Genomic DNA, 21240 nt, shown 5'->3' on the forward strand with positions numbered 1-21240 from the left:
TATTATATTATAATTTATGTTATCTTATAAATTAAAGTTAGCATTTGATTCGTATTTAATCCGTCAAATATTATGTTATTAGTAGGTTGAATAAGACCAGTAGTAAATATAAGAATTTGCAGTAAACCTATTTCGCCTTAATAATAATTAAATTAAATGATTAATTCTAGAATAACATTGGCAATTAATTCATCCATCCCTCTCATATTTATGGCACTTGAAGAGGACTTTTAAGTTGCTCCCTACATGGGAAACTTGCATGTCAGCTTTATATATATGAGCATTTAATCTATCCACTTAGTTGCTTCAATATGTCTCATATGCATCCATGTAATTAGGAATGCTAATTGAGCCACCTCATTTGGTTTTGAACAGTTGTATTGTGTTTATCCGTTTAAACATATTTAATTTTTTTTTTGGTGTATTTAAAATTATTGGTCCTAATATAAAATCTCAGGTTTTTGTGTAAGTAAACTCAACTAAAATTTTTGACATTATAAAATTAACATGATAAACTTTCAATTTTAATAATCTAACACAATTGCACTGATAAATATAAACGTATATATCATTCAATCAATCAATCTAAATCTTCATTTTCGAATTCGAACTAAAAATAATTAATATATTTACACTATTATATAATAATTATAGTAATGTGTTATTTTTTATTACTTATTTTCATAAAAAAATTATTTTGAAATAAATTTATTATGATTTTATTTACAAATTTAATAAAAAATTTGAATATGATCTTACATATAAACTCCTTTTATATTTTGTTCCACGTTAATTATGAAACAAAGAATAGTTTTCTTAAATGGTTGGGCTATTGGACTACCTCATTCAAGACATCAAGCAAATTCTTGTCAAGATGAATATTTTTTGACCCTAACCTTAAATGTTTTTGATCTTATGGGATCAATTCATAAGTTTTAGATTAAGATTGACGTCCCTACATACAATTAAAAAATTAATTTATTCATTCAATTTCCAATTATATCTATCTATTTAGTTTTTTTTTTTTTAAGATGAAAATAAACAATGGTTGTTTTAAGTGACTCGGGTCATGCTTCCAAAAAAAAAAAAAAAAAAAAAATGACTCGGGTCATTGAACTACCCTATTCAGAAAATCAGGTTGATTTTTTATTGACATAAAATTATTTTGACCGTAATTTTATAATTTTTCGTTTTATTGAGTCAATTGATCATAAATTTTGGAGTAAGATTAACAACAACAACAACAACAACAACAACAACAACAACAACAACAACAACAACAACAACAATAATAATAATAATAATAATAATAACACATTATGATCCAAGTCAAGATCAATTACATTATTTGAAGAAGTTAGAATAATAATGCATAGTAGGCCTAGCTTTTGTATGGGATTTATATAGTAAACGTAACAATCGACTAAAATGTGTATAAGCAAAGTCAAGATTAATTACATTATTAGAAGAAGCTAGAATAATAATGCATAGTAGGCCTAGCTTTTGTATGGAATTTATATATAGTAAACGTAAGAATTGACTTAAATGTGTATAAGCAAATAACCGTCTATATATATACACACACATATATACTCATAATTCGTTTAAATGCATTATCAATCAAAAGTCGTAATCTAGGATTCTGTTGAAGAATTAATTTGTTTGTACATTTTTCGTAATAATTTACGACTTAAGTGTTACAAACTCATTAATAATAAGTAAGTGTACATTTAATTCCCTTATTAATTAGAATTAAGTAGATCAACTTTACTTTCATCATATCATTTACAAAATTAAATTACATCGAATTTTTTAAAAAAGTTAATTATTACGGAGTATATATTTATGTTTGTTGGACACAGTAACTAACTCTTGACCTTTGGTTAAAGGTGAATAAGTCTCTTCCACTGAACCACACCCTACAGATAAAATTTCCATATAGTTAAGTAAGTATTTACCTATTATAAAGACTTGCCACACATGTGAACTTACGGGCAATTTGTAATTTACCATTGAGTAAAAAGTATGGTAGGTAGTGAAGAAATTAAACATGCATCCATGCACCCATCAGCTTCAAATCCTTGTACAGTGTGCTGTGTGAGTTGTACGTTGGTAGTTGGAGGCTGGTAAAATTAATTTAATGGTTGTCCGTCCTTGGCTCCTAGCTAGCTATGATCTATTAATAGAACTTCTATTGATGTGCAAGTGAAGAAAGCAAGTTTGAACTCCATTTTGGATTCGAAGAAAATGTGATGAAGCTAAGAACGAAAGTAGGGGAAAGGGAAGATGCAAGAAGGAGAAGAACGAAAGAGCTAAGAACGAAAGTTCAAAGAAGATGCTTTGAACTCCAGTTTGAACTCTCTTTTCTCTGCACTTCTACCTCTTGCATCTATTAATGTGGAACAAAATATAAAAGGAGTTTATATGTAAGATCCCCATATAACAACGCTCTGATACCCATTCTGCTCTAATAACATTGCTCTGATACCACCTAATCTGGCTAACAACGCTCTGATATCCATTCTGCTCTAACAACATTGCTCTGATACCACGCTACTCTGTCTTGGTTTTGATTTCCCATGTATAGAGTAGCTTTTATATATATATATTCTTCCCATTGTCCCATATATATACGGTTTCTGAAGAGGAATCCTAAACCTATGCTAAGCTACTCTATACATGGGAAATCAAAACCAAGACAGAGTAGCGTGGTATCAGAGCAATGTTGTTAGAGCAGAATGGGTATCAGAGCGTTGTTAGCCAGATTAGGTGGTATCAGAGCAATGTTATTAGAGCAGAATGGGTATCAGAGCGTTGTTATATGGGGATCTTACATATAAACTCCTTTTATATTTTGTTCTACATTAATAGATGCAAGAGGGAGAAGTGCAGAGAAAAGAGATATGCACTTCTCCCTCTTGCATCTTCCCTTTCCCCTACTTTCGTTCTTAGTTTCATCACATTTTCTTCGAATCCAAAATGGAGTTCAAACTTGCTTTCTTCACTTGCACATCAATAGAAGTTCTATTAATAGATCATAGCTAGCTAGGAGCCAAGCACGGACAACCATTAAATTAATTTCACCAGCCTCCAACTACCAACGTACAACTCACACAGCACACTGTACAAGGATTTGAAGCTGATGGATGCATGGATGCATGTTTAATTTCTTCACTACCTACCATACTTTTTACTCAATGGTAAATTACAAATTGCCCGTAAGTTCACATGTGTGGCAAGTCTTTATAATAGGTAAATACTTACTTAACTATATGGAAATTTTATCTGTAGGGTGTAGTTCAGTAGAAGAGACTTATTCACCTTTAACCAAAGGTCAAGAGTTAGTTACTGTGTCCAACAAACATAAATATATACTCCGTAATAATTAACTTTTTTAAAAAATTCGATGTAATTTAATTTTGTAAATGATATGATGAAAGTAAAGTTGATCTACTTAATTCTAATTAATAAGGGAATTAAATGTACACTTACTTATTATTAATGAGTTTGTAACACTTAAGTCGTAAATTATTACGAAAAATGTACAAACAAATTAATTCTTCAACAGAATCCTAGATTACGACTTTTGATTGATAATGCATTTAAACGAATTATGAGTATATATGTGTGTGTATATATATAGACGGTTATTTGCTTATACACATTTAAGTCAATTCTTACGTTTACTATATATAAATTCCATACAAAAGCTAGGCCTACTATGCATTATTATTCTAGCTTCTTCTAATAATGTAATTGATCTTGACTTGGATCATAATGTGTTATTATTATTATTATTATTATTATTGTTGTTGTTGTTGTTGTTGTTGTTGTTGTTGTTGTTGTTGTTGTTGTTAATCTTACTCCAAAATTTATGATCAATTGACTCAATAAAACGAAAAATTATAAAATTACGGTCAAAATAATTTTATGTCAATAAAAAATCAACCTGATTTTCTGAATAGGGTAGTTCAATGACCCGAGTCATTTTTTTTTTTTTTTTTTTTTGGAAGCATGACCCGAGTCACTTAAAACAACCATTGTTTATTTTCATCTTAAAAAAAAAAAACTAAATAGATAGATATAATTGGAAATTGAATGAATAAATTAATTTTTTAATTGTATGTAGGGACGTCAATCTTAATCTAAAACTTATGAATTGATCCCATAAGATCAAAAACATTTAAGGTTAGGGTCAAAAAATATTCATCTTGACAAGAATTTGCTTGATGTCTTGAATGAGGTAGTCCAATAGCCCAACCATTTAAGAAAACTATTCTTTGTTTCATAATTAACGTGGAACAAAATATAAAAGGAGTTTATATGTAAGATCATATTCAAATTTTTTATTAAATTTGTAATAAAATCATAATAAATTTATTTCAAAGGGAATGAAGGAGAATTGAGTGCGAATGTATGTGTTTTTTTTTTTTTTTTTTTTAAAGAAAATATGGGCGTTGTTACCATGCATGTGATGATGCGTAGTACAGTTAAAAAAAGATTTATATGGATGGGTTGCTATGATGCAATTAATTTTACCCATGCGATGAATTTCAATCTCATTAATTATTACCACAAAGGCATTAATTTTACCAATTAATTGACTCTTTGTGCTTCAGTAGGTTGATAAAATAATTATGAACAAAAAAAAAATTTGACAAATGAATGGTTGCAACTTCTCGAGTGGGAATTATTAGCTATTTGTTTTGACATTTATTTCGGTTATCCATCCCATTCCAATAAATATGCATGGATTTTGAAGAGGAAATTAATTAAGGAGGAATCAAAATTAATATATATAGGCCTGCTAGTGCTAAGTTACATCATATCCCCTTCAATTTACCCACTTATATCTTCTAATTTTTCCATTTTCATCTCCCATCTCAAGTTGTAAGCTTCTCTGCTGCCCCCTTTAATTTGTGGCACATCCACATCTCACGCTTATATATATCCAGTCAATCACTTAACTTGTGTAAGGTGCAAATAGTACAATAATTAAATGTCAAAACAAAGAGTTTTTAATTATCTCTCGAGAGATTATAACCATCCACATGACAAAAAAATTCTAGTAGTATTTATAAGCTCGAGACCCTCCAACTTTCAGTCCTAACTACTCGAGCTACTATACTATAATTTTTATTCATATTCGTATACCCGAAATTATTTACCATAAATCAATGACAACCGTTAGAATACGTGTAGCTGATAAAAGAAGTGATATCTGCAAACTTTAATTTTATTGTGTGATTAGTGAAACATGTTAGCTTTAATTCTAGAAATCGATAAAGTATTGCATGCATGATGCCACTGATGCATTATTATTTTTTTGTTGGAAACTAATAATAATAATAAAACATTTCCACCTTTTCCCATTGATCATTCCATATTTTAGTACTTCACTTATTTTGGATCATAATTATTGTTATTATTTCTTTTGACAAAATGTTTCCATTATAGCCCTCAAATGCATCCCATATTCACAATGACGCACGTTATTTCAATAATTACTGTGTGTGTATGTAGGTTCCCGTGCGATTGTGTGTCACGTGCAATTGTGAGGTGATATGAAAGCCATTGATCTTGACGATGTTTAGGAATAACAATTTTTTTTAAAAAATGTGGTAGTGTATAACGCTATTAATTACAACATATACGAAAATACCATTATAGCATTACCCCGCACTCCGGACACTCTAATAACAACGCTCTGATACCCGTTTTGCTCTAACAACATTGCTCTGATACTATCCTATTCTGACAATAATATTTTTGGAAATATTTTTTGACGCAGTTAGTTAGAAAACACTTTTGGTTTTGTATCAGAGCAAAAGTTGTGTTGAAATTAATTTTGGCCTGGTATCAGAGCAAAAATTGTACTTCAATATCAAAGTAGATTACATGTTCAAAATTATAATGTTGTGATGTCAACGACTTTAACTTCAACATACAATACAATTCGACCTTAACTTCTCTTTATTCAACATCTCCCCTCTTGATTTCAACGTGTATACCATCTCATTATGAAACATGGATTCCAAAGTAACATTATCAGCTATGTTCGTAGTCTTCTTCACTATAGCAATTCTGCGTCGTCATCGCTCTCAGGCTTTAACCGATGAGGAATGCTTTAAAACCCGAGTTATCTTTAATTTTGGAGACTCTAAATCTGACACCGGTGGTTATGCCGCTGTTAATGGCCAGTTTTATGGATTCGGCTCCCCATTGGTCGTTCATTTTTTGGCAACACCAATCGTTTGTGCGATAGACGGTTAATAATCGATTTTATATGTAAGCAACTAACATTTTCCTTTATTTTAATTTATTATCTAAATAATTAATGCTAGTTTCATCATATCTATCATATCATAGTATTGGCGTAGATTGATGCATGCATGTTCATTCACAAGTGGGAGTGTGAAGGCGCACTACTTGTCTCGATGTCTAGAATCTCTCACATCAAGCTTTGAAAATGGAGTCAACTTTACTATAGTTGGCGCCAAGATAATCCAGAAAGATGATTTTTTTTACTTTGAGTACTCTTCTCCTTAAAATTGCACGCAACAGGTTTTGTTTTTAACTTTATAATCTAATGAATTACTATATATTACAAATTAATGGTTAATCCAATAAACAGGGACCAAGGGCACTTTTGGGGGTATTGATTTCAAAAATGCGTTGTACATAATTGACATAGGCCAAAATAATATTTCCAGTGCCTTTGTGGACAATCACCTCTCAAAGCCTCAAGTGATTTCAAATATTACATCTTTCACATATCAAATCAGAAGTGCTATTTCGGTATGCTCAATTCTTTCTTCTCTAACTTCTTTTCTTTTCCAATTATATATATATATATATATATATATATATATATATAGAAGTTATACCGAGTTGGAGGGAGAAACTTTTGGGTACACAATACTGGGCCACTAGGTTGTCTGCTTTACATGCTTGTGAAAATGGGAGGAAATGTGGTTACTAAATTTGACGAGATTAGTTGGTTGTCTAAAGTCTCTAAATGAAGTTGCCCAGGAGTTTAACTCCATACTCTTAGAACTTTGTGAAGAGTTGAGGTTTGAACGGTAGGATTCTGTCATTGTGTACGTGGATGTGTACACGATCAAGTACAATCTCATTTTTAACTTTGCCCTTTATTTCATCCGTGCATCGCACGTGTCTCGCACGGGTAATTGGACAATTATTTGTTCAAATTCGAGCAAGAATAAAATTAAGGTTTGCGTAATATATATAAAAACAAAATCCTTCATTTTAATTTCCCGCCCAAAACACTCCTATACTATTAATTAAGGTTTGCGTAATATTGTAAAATATGGTAATACAATTCTTATTCGTAGTACAATTCTACATTAAAATATGGTAATACAATTCAAATACAATATATTCTTTCATTCTTTCTTATTCCTAATACAATTCTAGATTAAAATTACTAATCTATCTATACTATTAATAAAAAACAAAATCCTACTTTTGTAGTTTCCCGCCCAAACTACCTCCAAATCAATATTATTATATAAAATCTAATAATTATTATGGTAATTAAACTAATAATTATAATTACACGAATATTTATACTATATATAAAAACAAAATCCTCCATTTTAACTTCTCACCTAAAACAATCCTATACTATTAAGATTTGCGTAATATTGTAAAATAGTGTAATAAAATTCCTAATAGAATATATTGTTTCATACTTTCCTATTCGTACTATAATTCTACATTAAAATTCCTATTCTAATATTATAAAATAGTGTAATACAATTTCTAATAGAATATATTATTTCCTACTTTCCTATACGTACTACAATTCTACATTAAAATTACTATTCATAATACAATACAACAATATTAAAATTCATATTTCTATTCAACAATATTATATTATTCCTTTTCCCGTTAAAAATTATATTCTCCATTCTTAGTTTTGTAATTCTCCGTTAATTCTTTGCTAAATTTACTAAATTTCAAACTCCCATTAAAACTCAATTGCCTGGCTGAATAATGGTCAGAAAGTAATTGATATGTATTTAAAAAGAATAATTTTCTGAAAATAAAAATTGCACGAAAATTAGGCCAATTCAAAAAAGGAAGTGAATATTAATAATTAGCTAAAAATTAAAAAATGATCCCAAATTAACCGAAATGAAAAAGGAAATCGCCAGACCGTCCAAACAATAGTATATGTAAATTGGAAAAGAAATATGTTATTAATATTTGACTGAAAATTTTTAAAAAGAATTTGCTATTAATAATTAACTAATTGATATGTATTGAATAAAAATAATTGACTGATAATATAAATGGCACGAAAATTAGGCCAATTGAAAAAAAAAATGAATATTAATAATTGACTAAAAATTAAAAAAGATTCCCATATTAACTATTTCGAAAAGGAAACATATTAACTATAGTATAGGTAAATTGGAAAACGGTATCTGTTATTAATAATTTATTAGAAATATAAAAAAATATGTTATTAATAATTAACTAATTAATACATATTCAAAAAAAATGGTTGAGAATAAAGATGGCACGGGAATTAGGCCAATTGAAAAAAGAAATGAATATTAATACTTAATTTAAAATTAAAAATGATCCCAAATTGACTCAAATGAAAAAGGAAATGGCCAGATCGCTTACACAATAGTATATATAAATTGGAAAAGAAATCTATTATTAATATTTGACTGAGAATATTAAAAAAGAATATGTTATTAATAATTAACTAATTGATATGTATTAAAAATATAATTGATTAGGAATATATATGACATGAAAATTATACCAATTGAAAAAGAAAATGAATATTAATAATTGATTGAAAATTAAAAAGAATTGTCGCCAAACACCTTGTGCTCAGATGGCACCTCTGTGGAGCCCTTTGAAAAAATGTCACAAGATCGAACCCTGTGCTGGGGGATTAACTATAGTATATGTTATTAATAATTAATTGGAAATATAAAAAATTGTTATTAATAATTAACTAATTAATATATATTAAAAAAATAAAAAAATTGGTATTAATAATTAACTAATTAATATGTATTAAAAATGAATAATTGACTGAGAATAAAAATGACATGGAAATTAGGCCAATTGAAAAAGTAAATGATTAAAAATAAAAATTGAAATATGTTATTCACGATGATTAAAAATGGCACGAATCTGACATAAGAGGTGGTATGGTCACTGATTCATTGCATGAAATGACATAAGAGGTAGATGCCTTTTAAATCTGGTACATGGACCTTCTAACCACGAGGATATTATTTACACTGTTGCGGGGGTCATTCACAAATCGTTTAGAGATGCGTGTTATGAATATGGATTATTAGATGATGACAAGGAGTACATTGACGGTATTACTGACTTGAGTTACTGGGCATCCGCTTATGCTTTGCAAAGGTTATTTGCTAAGTTGCTCACTTCAAGTTCAATTAGTAGGCCAAGGTGGTGTGGAGTGTCGTTTGGGAATTTCTTGCGGAGGATGCACATCTTTAGCATTGACGTCTCATGCAAAATCCAGGTATATCGGCATCCAATCTATTTATTCGACTTTGTTATTTGCTTATCATTATTTCTAAATAAACTAATTTGTTGATTTTTTTTTTTGGTCTATGAAGAGTTAGTGTTATCGGACTCGGATAAGAAACAATTCACTCTGGTGGAGTTAGAGAAGTTGCTATCTCTGTTGGGGGCAAGAGCTTGAGAGACTTTCCAGAAATGCCAATTCGAAACGAAAGCAGCATGGGTTTGATGAAAGACATGTTGATAGCTGAAGAGTTGGTGTATGACAAGGAATCGTTGAAGACAAAACATAATGGTAACACAATTTACAGACGAAAAAAAAATAAGAATGTCTATGACTCTGTGATGAATGATATTGATCTAATGGAGATGGATTGTTCTTTGTGTATGGTTACGGCGGAACAGGCAAGACGTTAGTGTGGAGAACGTTATCTTCAAAGATAAGGAGGCGCGGTGATATTGTTCTCAAAGTTTTTTCGAGTGAAATAGCATCTTTGCTCTTACCAGGTGGCAGGACGGCGCATTCCAGATTTGCTATACCATTCTCTTTGAGCGAAGATTCCACGTGCAATATATCGTAACCTTACTAAGCTTATAATAAGGAGCAAATTGATAATATAGGACGAAACAGTGATAACGCACAAACATTGTTTTGAGGCTTTGGATACAACCATGAGGGATCTTTGAGGTTCGCCATACGGGGTAGTGATGTAAAGACATTTGGTGGAAACACAGTAGTTTTGGGAGGCGATTTTAGACAGATTATTCTGGTTATTCCGAAAGCAACTAGACTAATAGTTGTTGCAACCACTATTAATTCTTCCTACCTTTGGACAAATTGCAAGGTATTGAGGTTCACGAAAAACTTGAGATTATGGGGCTTAGCTTCAGTGGAAGATAGACAGACAGTTGATTGGTTTTCAAAATGGATTGCAGACATCGGAGATGGGATTACAAGGGTTGTAACGACGGTTTGTATGAAATCGATATTCCAGCATGGTTTTTGTTTAAGTGTGGACTCGATCCTATAGCAACTATAGTGGAAAGCACTTTCCCAAAAGCGAGATATGACATGCTTAATGAGTCGCACCTAGAAGGCCAAGCGATCCTCTCACCGACTTTAGATGTTGTTGATCAAATTAATCACATGTGCGACATGAACACTGCAGAAGGTCGAACATATTTAAGTTGTGACTCTTTGTGTAAGGCATAATTAGATGGTGAAAATCTATCAGAAGTACACACTCCTGAATTCGTAAATAGTTTGAGATTTTCTGGACTTCCTAATCATTCATTTACATTAAAGGTTGGTGCACCTGTTATGTTATTGCAGAATATAGACCACTCTATTGGTCTTTGCAATGATATGTGTTTCTTTGTCACAAGATTGTCCGATCGCATTGTTGAAGCAAGAATAGTTAATGAGACTAACGAAGGAACCAAAGTTCTTATCCCCCGAATGTCTCTCACTCCTTCTGATACAAGATTGCCCTTCAAGTTCCAGCGTAAACAATACCTGTTGATGCTCGCATATGCCATGACTATCAACAAAAGCCAGGGACAACCAGTAACTCACGTTGGGTTATTGCTGAAAAACCGATCTTTAATCACTGTCAATTGTACATATAGCTTTTTCACGAGTCACCCATCGTCTTAATGGCCTGAAGGTGTTAGCTCTAGACAAAGATGGACAAGATTCTGTTGCTACTACCAATGTCTTCTATAAAGATGCTTTCAATAATGTGTAATTCCAACCAGTAATATTATGTTTTTTTTTTTTTTTATGCGAAGATGGCAAAATTATATCTACACAGAAAATATATCTTCCACAAATAAATTAGGATAACAAATGATTTCTATAATTGAGTTGCTAGACAACGAGCAAATTTGCCCAATTAATACAAATCCTAAACACTGATATATAAATTCTCTAAAGTTTCAGCACCGGATTCGTACATCTACACATTAGCTATAAATTGGGTAATTATTTGTTCAAATTCAGTAATGATAATATCATAAAATACAATCGATCAAACTCAATTCTTCAATTGCATTATATAATATTCAATGTAATAATTTATATAATTGTATATCGATCCAAATATTCTTAAAATATTATAATAAATCCATTATGTGCATCGCACGGGTGAAAATACTAGTCTATACTATATATAAAAACAAAATCCTGAAGTTTTAACTTCCCGCCCAATTCCTAAAAAATCTCTCTTCCTAATAAAATATATTGATTTCTATTTTCCCATTCGTACAATAATTCTGCGTTAAAATTCTACTCTAATATTATAAAATAGTGTAATACAATCTATATCTATACTATCTATACTATATATAAAAACAAGATCCTGAAATTTTAACTTCCCGCCCAATTCCTAAAAAATCTTTCTTCCTAATAAAATATTTTGATTTCTATTTTCCCATTCGTACATTAATTCTGCGTTAAAATTCTATTCTAATATTATAAGATAGTGTAATACAATCTATATCTATACTATATATAAAAACAAAATCCTCTCTTCCTAATAAAATATATTGATTTCTACTTTCCCATTCGTACAATAATTCTACGTTAAAATTCTATTCTAATATTATAAAATAGTGTAATACAATCTATACTATATATAAAAACAAAATCCTGAAATTTTAACTTTCCGCCCAATTCCTAAAAAATTTCTCTTCCTAATAAAATATATTGATTTCTTTTTTCCCATTCGTACATTAATTCTGCGTTAAAATTATATTCTAATATTATAAAATAGTGTAATACAATCTATATCTATACTTCTATACTATATATAAAAACAAAATCCTGAAATTTTAACTTCCCGCCCAATTCCTAAAAAATCTCTCTTCCTAATAAAATATATTGATTTCTACTTTCTCATTCGTACAATAATTCTGTGTTAAAATTCTATTCTAATATTAAAAAAATAGTGTAACACAATCTATCTATACTATATTTAAAAACAAAATCCTGAAATTTAACTTCCTGCCCAATTCCTAAAAAATCTCTCTTCCTAATAAAATATATTAATTTCTACTTTCCCATTCATACAATAATTCTGCGTCAAAATTCTATTCTAATATTATAAAATAGTGTAATACTATTCCTATTCTAATCTATATCTATTTTATATATCAGTGTTGCAAAAATCGTGTCGCTGGCCGCGGCGAGGAAGGCTGGAATCGGCCTCCTCAGCGGCCGCCTCGGCGGCTAAACTGGACTTTAATTTTTTTTTTTTTTTTTAAGTTGTAAAGTGTCAAAAGTTCGGCAAGGCATAACTTTTGACACCGTTGTCCGTTTTGGACAAATGTTTTTTTGAAATTGCGTATTTTTTCGAGATCTATCCACCGCAAACTGCTGTAGGCGGTTTGGCCCACCAATTTCTAAAAAAAAAAATACTTTATTAAAGAGTTTCTAAGAAAAAACTATGAGAACCTTATATTTTATTAATGAATTTTTAAAATTTTTAATTAAACTATTGTCTCGTGCATTATTTAATAATCTTTCTTTATAATTGGTCAAATTATTTAATTATGGTAAATTTTGGAATAATTAATGATGGTAATAGAAATCCTAGAAGAATATAGAATTGAACAATATTTAATTATTGTTATATTATTATTGTGACTCACGGAATACAAGAGTTAATGCCATTTTTGGTCCTAAACTTATTGGGGCATTGACACTTTTCATCCTCCATAATAAAAATTGCCACTTAGTAGCCACTATTATTGATCGTTGGACAGTTTTGATCCTCCGTCAATGACGCCGTTTGTTGACCGTGAATTAGATGAGTTTTTCTGTCTTTTTATGTTCTAATCCTTGTATTTCTCCATCTATTGGTCACTGCTACATCCATTTCTTCAAACTGAGGTTATCCGCTTCAGTCCTTTCTAATATTAAGAAACCATCTTCACCCAACTAACAATCACGAATTTTACATTTGACATCAATCTCAAGATAATGGAAACAAGTGCAGTTGGAATAGAAAGGGCATTAGTCCATGCCTGTGGAAATTTTGTCGAGCATACAACATAACTAGCAAAGTCAGGAATATCACCCAACCCCTCCCTTAACCTTTCTGCATCAACTATAATAGGTATGCCCCTACTCTTTGCCTCCTGCACTACAATCAAAGAAGTCTCATGCAGCCTTCCATCTAAGTAGACAATATTTACTCCAAGCGTTGAAGAAAATTTTGATTTGGGTATGTAGATCCTCAAATATCATGGGTGGATATCCTGGAGTGAAAATGCACGTGCGAGTTTTTTTTTTTTTTTTTTTTTTTTTTGGTTGTCAACAATGACATATGTGAATGGTGAGTTTCCTCCTTTGGACACCACCATAAAAGATGTATCAACACCATCCCTTTCAAGCTCATCAAGTATTCTTTCGCCATGTGAGTCATCAGCAACCTTAGATATGATCCTTGAATTAAGACCAAGACGAATTTTATCATCCGGGTTTTATCAAAGCATTGCCAGTGTTACCACCTCCTTGAACCTCAAAGCTGGTGCTCCGAATTTTATCATCCGGGTTGGGGAATGAAGCTACAGCAGCCAGGAAGTCAACACCGGCCATTCCAACACCTCAAACAATGCAATTTTTGGGGAGCGGCGGATTCCACATTTTCAGCTTGAAACTTCAATGAATTTCAGGTAGAATAATAGAGTTTTTGAGGTTGTGCACCAAGTAGTTGTGGTAGAGAGAGATGGGAAGGATATTTGTGGTCAATATGGAAGGGAGGACTTACAGGTGCAAATTCTACATCACGCCATCTACAACTACAACTGCTATTTACCATAAGAGGGTTCGCCGACCTGCTGCCCTCTCTACTTCGCCGGAACCAAAAACCACCGGTGAAGGCCCCAACCTCGCCGGATCTGTTTCTGCACCGCCAGATCTGCCTTACTGGTCCGTCGCCTGAAGGAGTTACTGCCTCGTATGCTCGCCGCCGTACCCACAACTCGCCGGAGAAGAACCTCGCTGCTACTCACTACCGACGGTTACTACTTAGCCGCCAAGTCTCGCCATCTCGCCTCACAGGAGTCACAGCAGCGCTGGTCTAAACAAGATTAGAAGAATAAGACATAAAAAGATAGAAAAGCCCTTCTAATTCACGGTCAACAAACGGCTTCATTGACGGAGGATCAAAACTGTCCAACGACCAATAACAATGTCTACTAAGTGGCAAGTTTTATTATGGAGGATGAAAAGTGTCAATGCCTCAATAATTCTAGGACCAAAAATGGCATTAACTCCGGAATACAATACAAGAATATTTAATTATAGTTATATTATTATTGTGCCTCACGACCATTATATACTAACATTACTTGAAAAGAAACTAATAATAATAATATAATAATAATAATATAAGTGGTAATAATAATATCTAAAAGTAATTAAGTGTTAATAATAATAGTAAGAATATTAACGTAAGAGTTGTAACATAGAATAAATTGTAATAATTAATAACTATAGTCTAGGATTAAATTTGAAATTGTCAGGAAAGATAAACGACCTCTGGTGAAATTAACTCTTAAATAATTATATATCGATTTAAATATTCTTAATATATTACAACAATTCCATTCCGTGCATCGCACGGGTGAAAATACTAGTTTTTATAACAACAAATATTATAGTGCAATTGATGAAATGAGTTTGATTGATTACGTTCTCTGATTTTATCTTTAATTTGCTTGAATTTGAACAAATAATTGTCCAATTACTCGTGCGAGACACGTGCGATGAAATCTTTTAGTGTGTGTGTCGGGGGCGGGGGGGCTTGAATACTTACAAATTTAGCATATGTTAAAATTTATACATGTTTTGCTTCAATTCTCACTTCTAGACAAATTTTTCAAGACCTAGCATTGGTACGTTATAATCAATCGATGCTAGCTAGAGCCATAACGTACTTTTTCCATTCAATTTTAATTTTAAATGACACTTCAGCATCAGCTCGTCCCAACTTCAAAAGTATTCTCACAAGACCTATAGCTAGCACCAATGCATGGTGGTGGTTCAATTAAAATAAGCACTACGGTGTAAAATGACACATACATTAGCATTGATTACGATCCATGCATGTTACGTTCAAATATTGATGATGTTCTGATCTGCTTTTGTGAAATAGTGAAAGTTAGTGTGTGTAGATAATTGTGCCTGAAATTATACATGGAATTAAAGAAATTGCAAGCAAAGAAACTTAGAACTTATGATGAGAGATATGAGATATGATGGAATGGGAGCAGAATAGCAGATCAGAAGAAAAGTGAGAGATATGAGATATGATGGAATGGGAGCAGAATAGCAGATCAGAAGAAAAGTGGAGTGAAGTTAAAGTTGAAAGAAAGTTGGTGGTGGTTGAGGGCCCGCAGTAAAGTTGTTGATATATACTACTGTAGCATTTTGTTTGATGCACAAAAATTCATACCCAACATTAAAATATTAAAATATTGATAAATAAAAATAATTAAAAATTATTATTCAAATTATATATGCACAAATAATATATGTATTTAGTACACACACACACACACACACACACACACACACACACACACACACACATATATATATATATATATATATATATATATATAATTTATCATTCATAGAAATTTAATTAGAGTATAATCAAGCATTAAATTAATTATATAATGATTTTAATAAAATGATAATTAAAAAGTAGAAAAAAGATATGATAGATATAGGTGCATGTATGGTAATAATGATGTGTTATCAGTGTTAGAATTAAAAAGTAACGGTGTTATAACGGTGTAAGGGTAGTTTTGTCTAATAGTGTAAGGGTAGTTTTGTCTAATAATATTGAAATGTACAATATTTAAAGTAAAATGTACACATTTATTAGCATACAAAAAGAGGGACATAAATAAAAAATATAAACTTAATTGAGACTTATTATGTTTTTAGATATCTGAAGCTATGCGTGATAATTGAATGAATAAAATATATCAATTATACATAGAAAATACTATGTGTACTCTCATTTTTTATTCCTAAATTTTATTTCACACACACAAAATCTTGATGCAGACACTTGCATTGGACCCACATGAAAAAATTATCTTATCAATGCTCGCCACATCAGGGAGTAAAATTTAGGGAGTATTTATCATTTTCATTTTATACATACTGTAGTTTCATTCCAGCAAAACTAAAGTATCATTTCTATTCAACTACAGTTCTATTTGACAATATACATTCAATATATGTGAGACATGTTATTCAGTTTCATTTTATACATAGTGCAGTTTCATTTCAATACAATTAAAGTATCATTTCAATTCAATTACAGTTTCATTTGATAATATAAGCACAATATGCGAGACAATTTCATTTTATATACATTGTAATTTCATTTTATTATGAACACACACAAAAATGCAAAATCTATTAAAAATAACGATTGCCGTTTCGGAACTATGATCCACAAAGCTCTATGGACCATGGTCCACAGTATAACAACCGCCAACACGTCACATGGGTCTTCAAATTCAATAATTGAGCTGAATCAGATTTAGGAGGCAAATTATACTGTGGACTGCGCATCAAATCGGTGTCGTTTCATTTAATTCAAAGAAACGGCACATGTTCCACATCGTCCAAAAAAAAAAAAAAACTTTGATTGTATAACATATTCAGTTTCATTTTGTATGACTACAACAGTTCCATTTCAATATAATTACAGTTTCATTCGATATTATGCACTCAATATGTGAAAATGTTATTTAGTTTTATTTGATATACACTATAGTTTCATTAAAATAGAACTACGTTATGATTTCGATATAACTACAGTTTCATTGCACAATATACACTCAAATATGTGAAATGTTATTCAGTTTCATTTTATTTACACTGTAGTTTCATTTCAACACAACTACAATATCATTTTGATATATCTACAGTTTCGTTGGGCAATATGCACTCAATATGTGAAATTGTTATTCAGTTTCATTTTGTATACACTGCAGTTTTATTCCAACACAACTACAATTTTATATGATAATATAAAAATAATACGTGAAACAATGTCAGTTTTTTTTTTTTTTTTTGAATGCTAAACAATGTCAGTTTAGATACATTATAGTTTCAATTGATAATTAACACACCAAAAATGCATGATCCGTTAAGCTGTAACGGTTGACATTTCTTTATTTAAAGAAATGACGTTGTATAAAGATTGCAGCCCACTATGCATTGTGGACTGCAGTACATAGTATAATTGCTGGATTTAGGAGGAGCCCGAGTTCCCAAAGCATGAATATCTTCACAAGGCCCTAGAAGCCAAACCATGATTTGAAATTTGAATCCATAGAGATTTTTAAATCAAGGAATAAATCAAGGAAACTAAATATTAAAATGCAATTAAGTCATTAAATTTAAAAAAAAATTGATGGTGATCCTCTCCCTGGCTGGCCAGAAATGATAGAGGCTTAGTCTCTGACTCGGCCATGGAAACAAAAAGAGACCCCTTTGTCTCTGGCCAGCCACAGAGACGGATCAGGCCAGCAGTTTAGTTGTTTTTTTTTTAAAATTAAATTTAATTAATTATTTTTTAAAATCAACAACCGTCCACGTCAACATACTTTCAAATAAACAGGTCATTTTGGATCTAATTGCATGATTTTGTGTTCTTCAAAGACCTAATTGCATTTTTTTTTTTTGAGTTCAATAGCCTAATTGATGGTGTAAACATCAATGAAATATATAAAGAGCTTGATGATGTCGGACCATATATATCTAAAGACGGAGATTTTTGAAATAAAAAAGCTTGTGAAAGCTAAGTATTATCTCGACTTGAAGATCGAGTTTTTTTTCTTTGAATGAATTTTATAGACCAGTTAGCCTATTTTTCACATGTCTATATGGTTAAGTATTGTGGTTTTGTCAAATTATAAGTTGCCTAATAATCTCTTGAAGTAGATAAGGAACCGTTTAGACTCAGTAAGGATACCTTAACAGTCCTTTTACTTCATTTTTCGTTGGAGCACATTTTAGAACCAGAAGTTCCATAATCGCAACATACATGATATTTGCGATAAAATTGCTAGCAACATCTAGGGTTCCTTCTACAATGAAATATTGGAATAGTGTTTAATATATTCTCTGAGTTACAAAAGAGTTTGGTATTTATATGAGAAACAGATGTATGGTTTTGATAGGCTGTTGGGTATTGGCTATTATATATGTTTGATCTCCGTGATGCCAAAATTCCAAACTGGTTAAACAATGAATTACCCCAAATGTCCCAAATGAGGACAATAACACTTGAGTTGCACAAATGATATATGAGTATGTTAAAGAATATTTGACAAAACATATATAGCGTCAAAATTCAACCAATACGAGCTCTAGAAGAGTCACAAAATTATTGTGCAAGATATTCACTCTAGTGACAATCCATAAGATTTGACTAATCCATTTCTACAATTTTGGATATATATTTTATGTGTGGATTTGAAGATTCTCTTCTTGAGGGGGAGTATCATTTTACAATCATGAAGATTGGGTCTTGACGACTAATAGTTATACTCTTTTTCTTAGTTTAAGTTTTTCCCCATGGGATTTTTCCTTAAATCTAAGGTTTTTTATGAGGCAGCTAATCTAAAACAAGAATACACATACATCATGCATTTTTTCCTCAACTAGTTTTTTCCCACTGGGTTTTTCAGTGAGGTTTTTAACGAGGCATGAGTATGATATAGTAATGTAAATGAGAAAAAGTTGCAAAATAATTGCTGAAGTAGACAAACCCCAAAATCCTGAAGATTATGCCGATTATGCCGGAAGTAGAGCCGTCAAAAATGAGTTTTACCCGCCGGGTCGACCCGTCCCGTACCGCCGTAGGTAGGGGACGGGTTCTTCAAATTTTGATCCGCCAGGAGGCGGGCTTTTTAGCCCGTCCCGCCTGGGTTACGGGTCCAGGCGGGGCGGGTCAAGCGGGTCACGGGTTTAGCCCGTGACCTGCTAATACATATATATTTTGTATATATATTTAGTATTTAATACATGTTATTTTGGTTTGTGTTTTATAACTTATAGGATTATAGATTTATAAGAATACAATACTAGGTAGTGTTACTGTACGTCTATACAGTGATTCTTCTTTTTTTTTAAGGATATTGTACAGTGATTTAAAAAAAAAAATAACACAGTGAAAAAATTGATTGGTGGGCTAGCCCGCCCCGCCAGTGGGCTTTGGCATGACGGGGCGGGCCGACCACATTCCAAGCCCGCTCAGAGGCGGGCTTTTTAGCCCGTCCCGCTACGAAAACGGGTTTTGGTGTGTTTTGGCCCGTCCCGCCCTGCGAGACCGTTTCGACGGCTCTAGCCGGAAGCTTATGCTTGTACTCTTTTTCCCTTAACTAAGTTTTTTCCCACTGGGTTTTCTTAGTGTAAGGTTTTTAATGAAACAACTAATGTAACACATGGTTATCCATATATCATGTACTATTTTCTCGACTAAGTTTTTCCCACATGGTTTTTCTAGCTAGTTTTTAACGAGGCATGATTATGACAAAATAATGTCCAATGGGGTGTTGTAAAACCTTATGTGGACATTATTTTGGCTTTATATTGATGATAGGATTCTTAATACTGTAGAAGTCCTAATACTGTAAGAGTTCTAAAGGCTATTATGATAGAGAAATTATATATACTATTGTAATATTGTACAGAGTAGATTGATGATAATAAGAAATACTTTTGTCTGTCTATTCCCTCTTCCTTTTCCTTGCGTTGATATTTTTGTTTAACACATTTGTTATTCAGATGACCTTTTTGGTATATTTTAGATCAAGTTTACAACTAGATTGATGGATTCTTATACTGTTTGAATAAATTCCAAAAATTGTTGATTCAATCAACTTAAAGTCATGCAAGGTTAATGTAAACTAAAATCCATATTTGGTGCAATATAATTATTACAATACTTTTTCTTAACTGCAACCTTAATTTAAATTGAGAAATATTTCATTTTGTACAATACCAGGCCACTCCCTTTAAAAATTTAAAACATATTTCAAAGATGTTCAACAATATCTCATAAATTTTTACATTTAGTCATGATTTCACATTCTTTCAATAAATCATCCTCGATATATCCAAATATTTGGCCATCAAATACCGCTTGACTGAAGTTACTTACTTCATCGGTCACCCATTGATAGTAGCAATCTAATTCTAATCTTGTCATTTCTAAACAACATTCAAGGCATCATTACTTTTCCGGGTGTTACTAGCTAGATTATAATTGAAAGGTATCACATACGTAATCATTCTGTCTCTACAATCTTTAAAAGGATTATGAACATTCGAACAATCAAGCATTGCATATGAAAATCTAATTGTGTCGTTAATTGCAGTATATTTTCAAACAAATAAACACTGAGTAACGAGTTATCGATTCACAGGAAAGTGGAGTATTAAGCACCAATTACTAATTTATTCGTGAGAAGCTAATCCTAATGATTATGATTGAATGTTGCAAATAAATAAATAAATAAATAAAGTAAAGCAATGATTCATAGTTTTGAAATCAATATAGAGAGATTGAGATTCCTAGTATTTAAGTGTTTAATCCCCTAGTGTCTAACCTAAAGTAATATTAAATCTGGGTTTAAACAAGTGTGAGGATG

At 31.4% G+C, this 21240-nt stretch overlaps 1 protein-coding gene across 1 annotated transcript; it reads left to right on the plus strand.

Annotated features, from left to right (window-relative positions):
* The first annotated feature begins 6027 nt into the window (after positions 1-6027).
* LOC109165445 lies at positions 6028-11297 on the plus strand. The gene is made up of 7 exons (XM_019314205.1): positions 6028-6268; positions 9357-9547; positions 9724-9844; positions 9955-10126; positions 10238-10520; positions 10883-11054; positions 11179-11297. The coding sequence occupies exons 1-7, from the start codon at positions 6028-6030 to the stop codon at positions 11295-11297; spliced, it is 1299 nt and encodes a 432-aa protein (XP_019169750.1).
* Positions 11298-21240: the final 9943 nt, after the last annotated feature.

Source organism: Ipomoea nil, unplaced genomic scaffold, assembly GCF_001879475.1.
Source record: "Ipomoea nil cultivar Tokyo-kokei standard unplaced genomic scaffold, Asagao_1.1 scaffold0317, whole genome shotgun sequence".
Lineage (NCBI taxonomy): Eukaryota > Viridiplantae > Streptophyta > Magnoliopsida > Solanales > Convolvulaceae > Ipomoea > Ipomoea nil.

What these genes read in the sequence shown, in the direction of transcription:
- LOC109165445 (XM_019314205.1), top strand. Translation starts at nt 6,028, where the DNA reads ATGGATTCCAAAGTAACATTATCAGCTATGTTCGTAGTCTTCTTCACT. An exon ending in GTTGAAGACAAAACATAATG is followed by an intron (nt 9,845 to 9,954) that starts GTAACACAATTT and finishes ACGGCGGAACAG; the next exon opens with GCAAGACGTTAGTGTGGAGA. An exon ending in GATTCCACGTGCAATATATC is followed by an intron (nt 10,127 to 10,237) that starts GTAACCTTACTA and finishes GGGATCTTTGAG; the next exon opens with GTTCGCCATACGGGGTAGTG.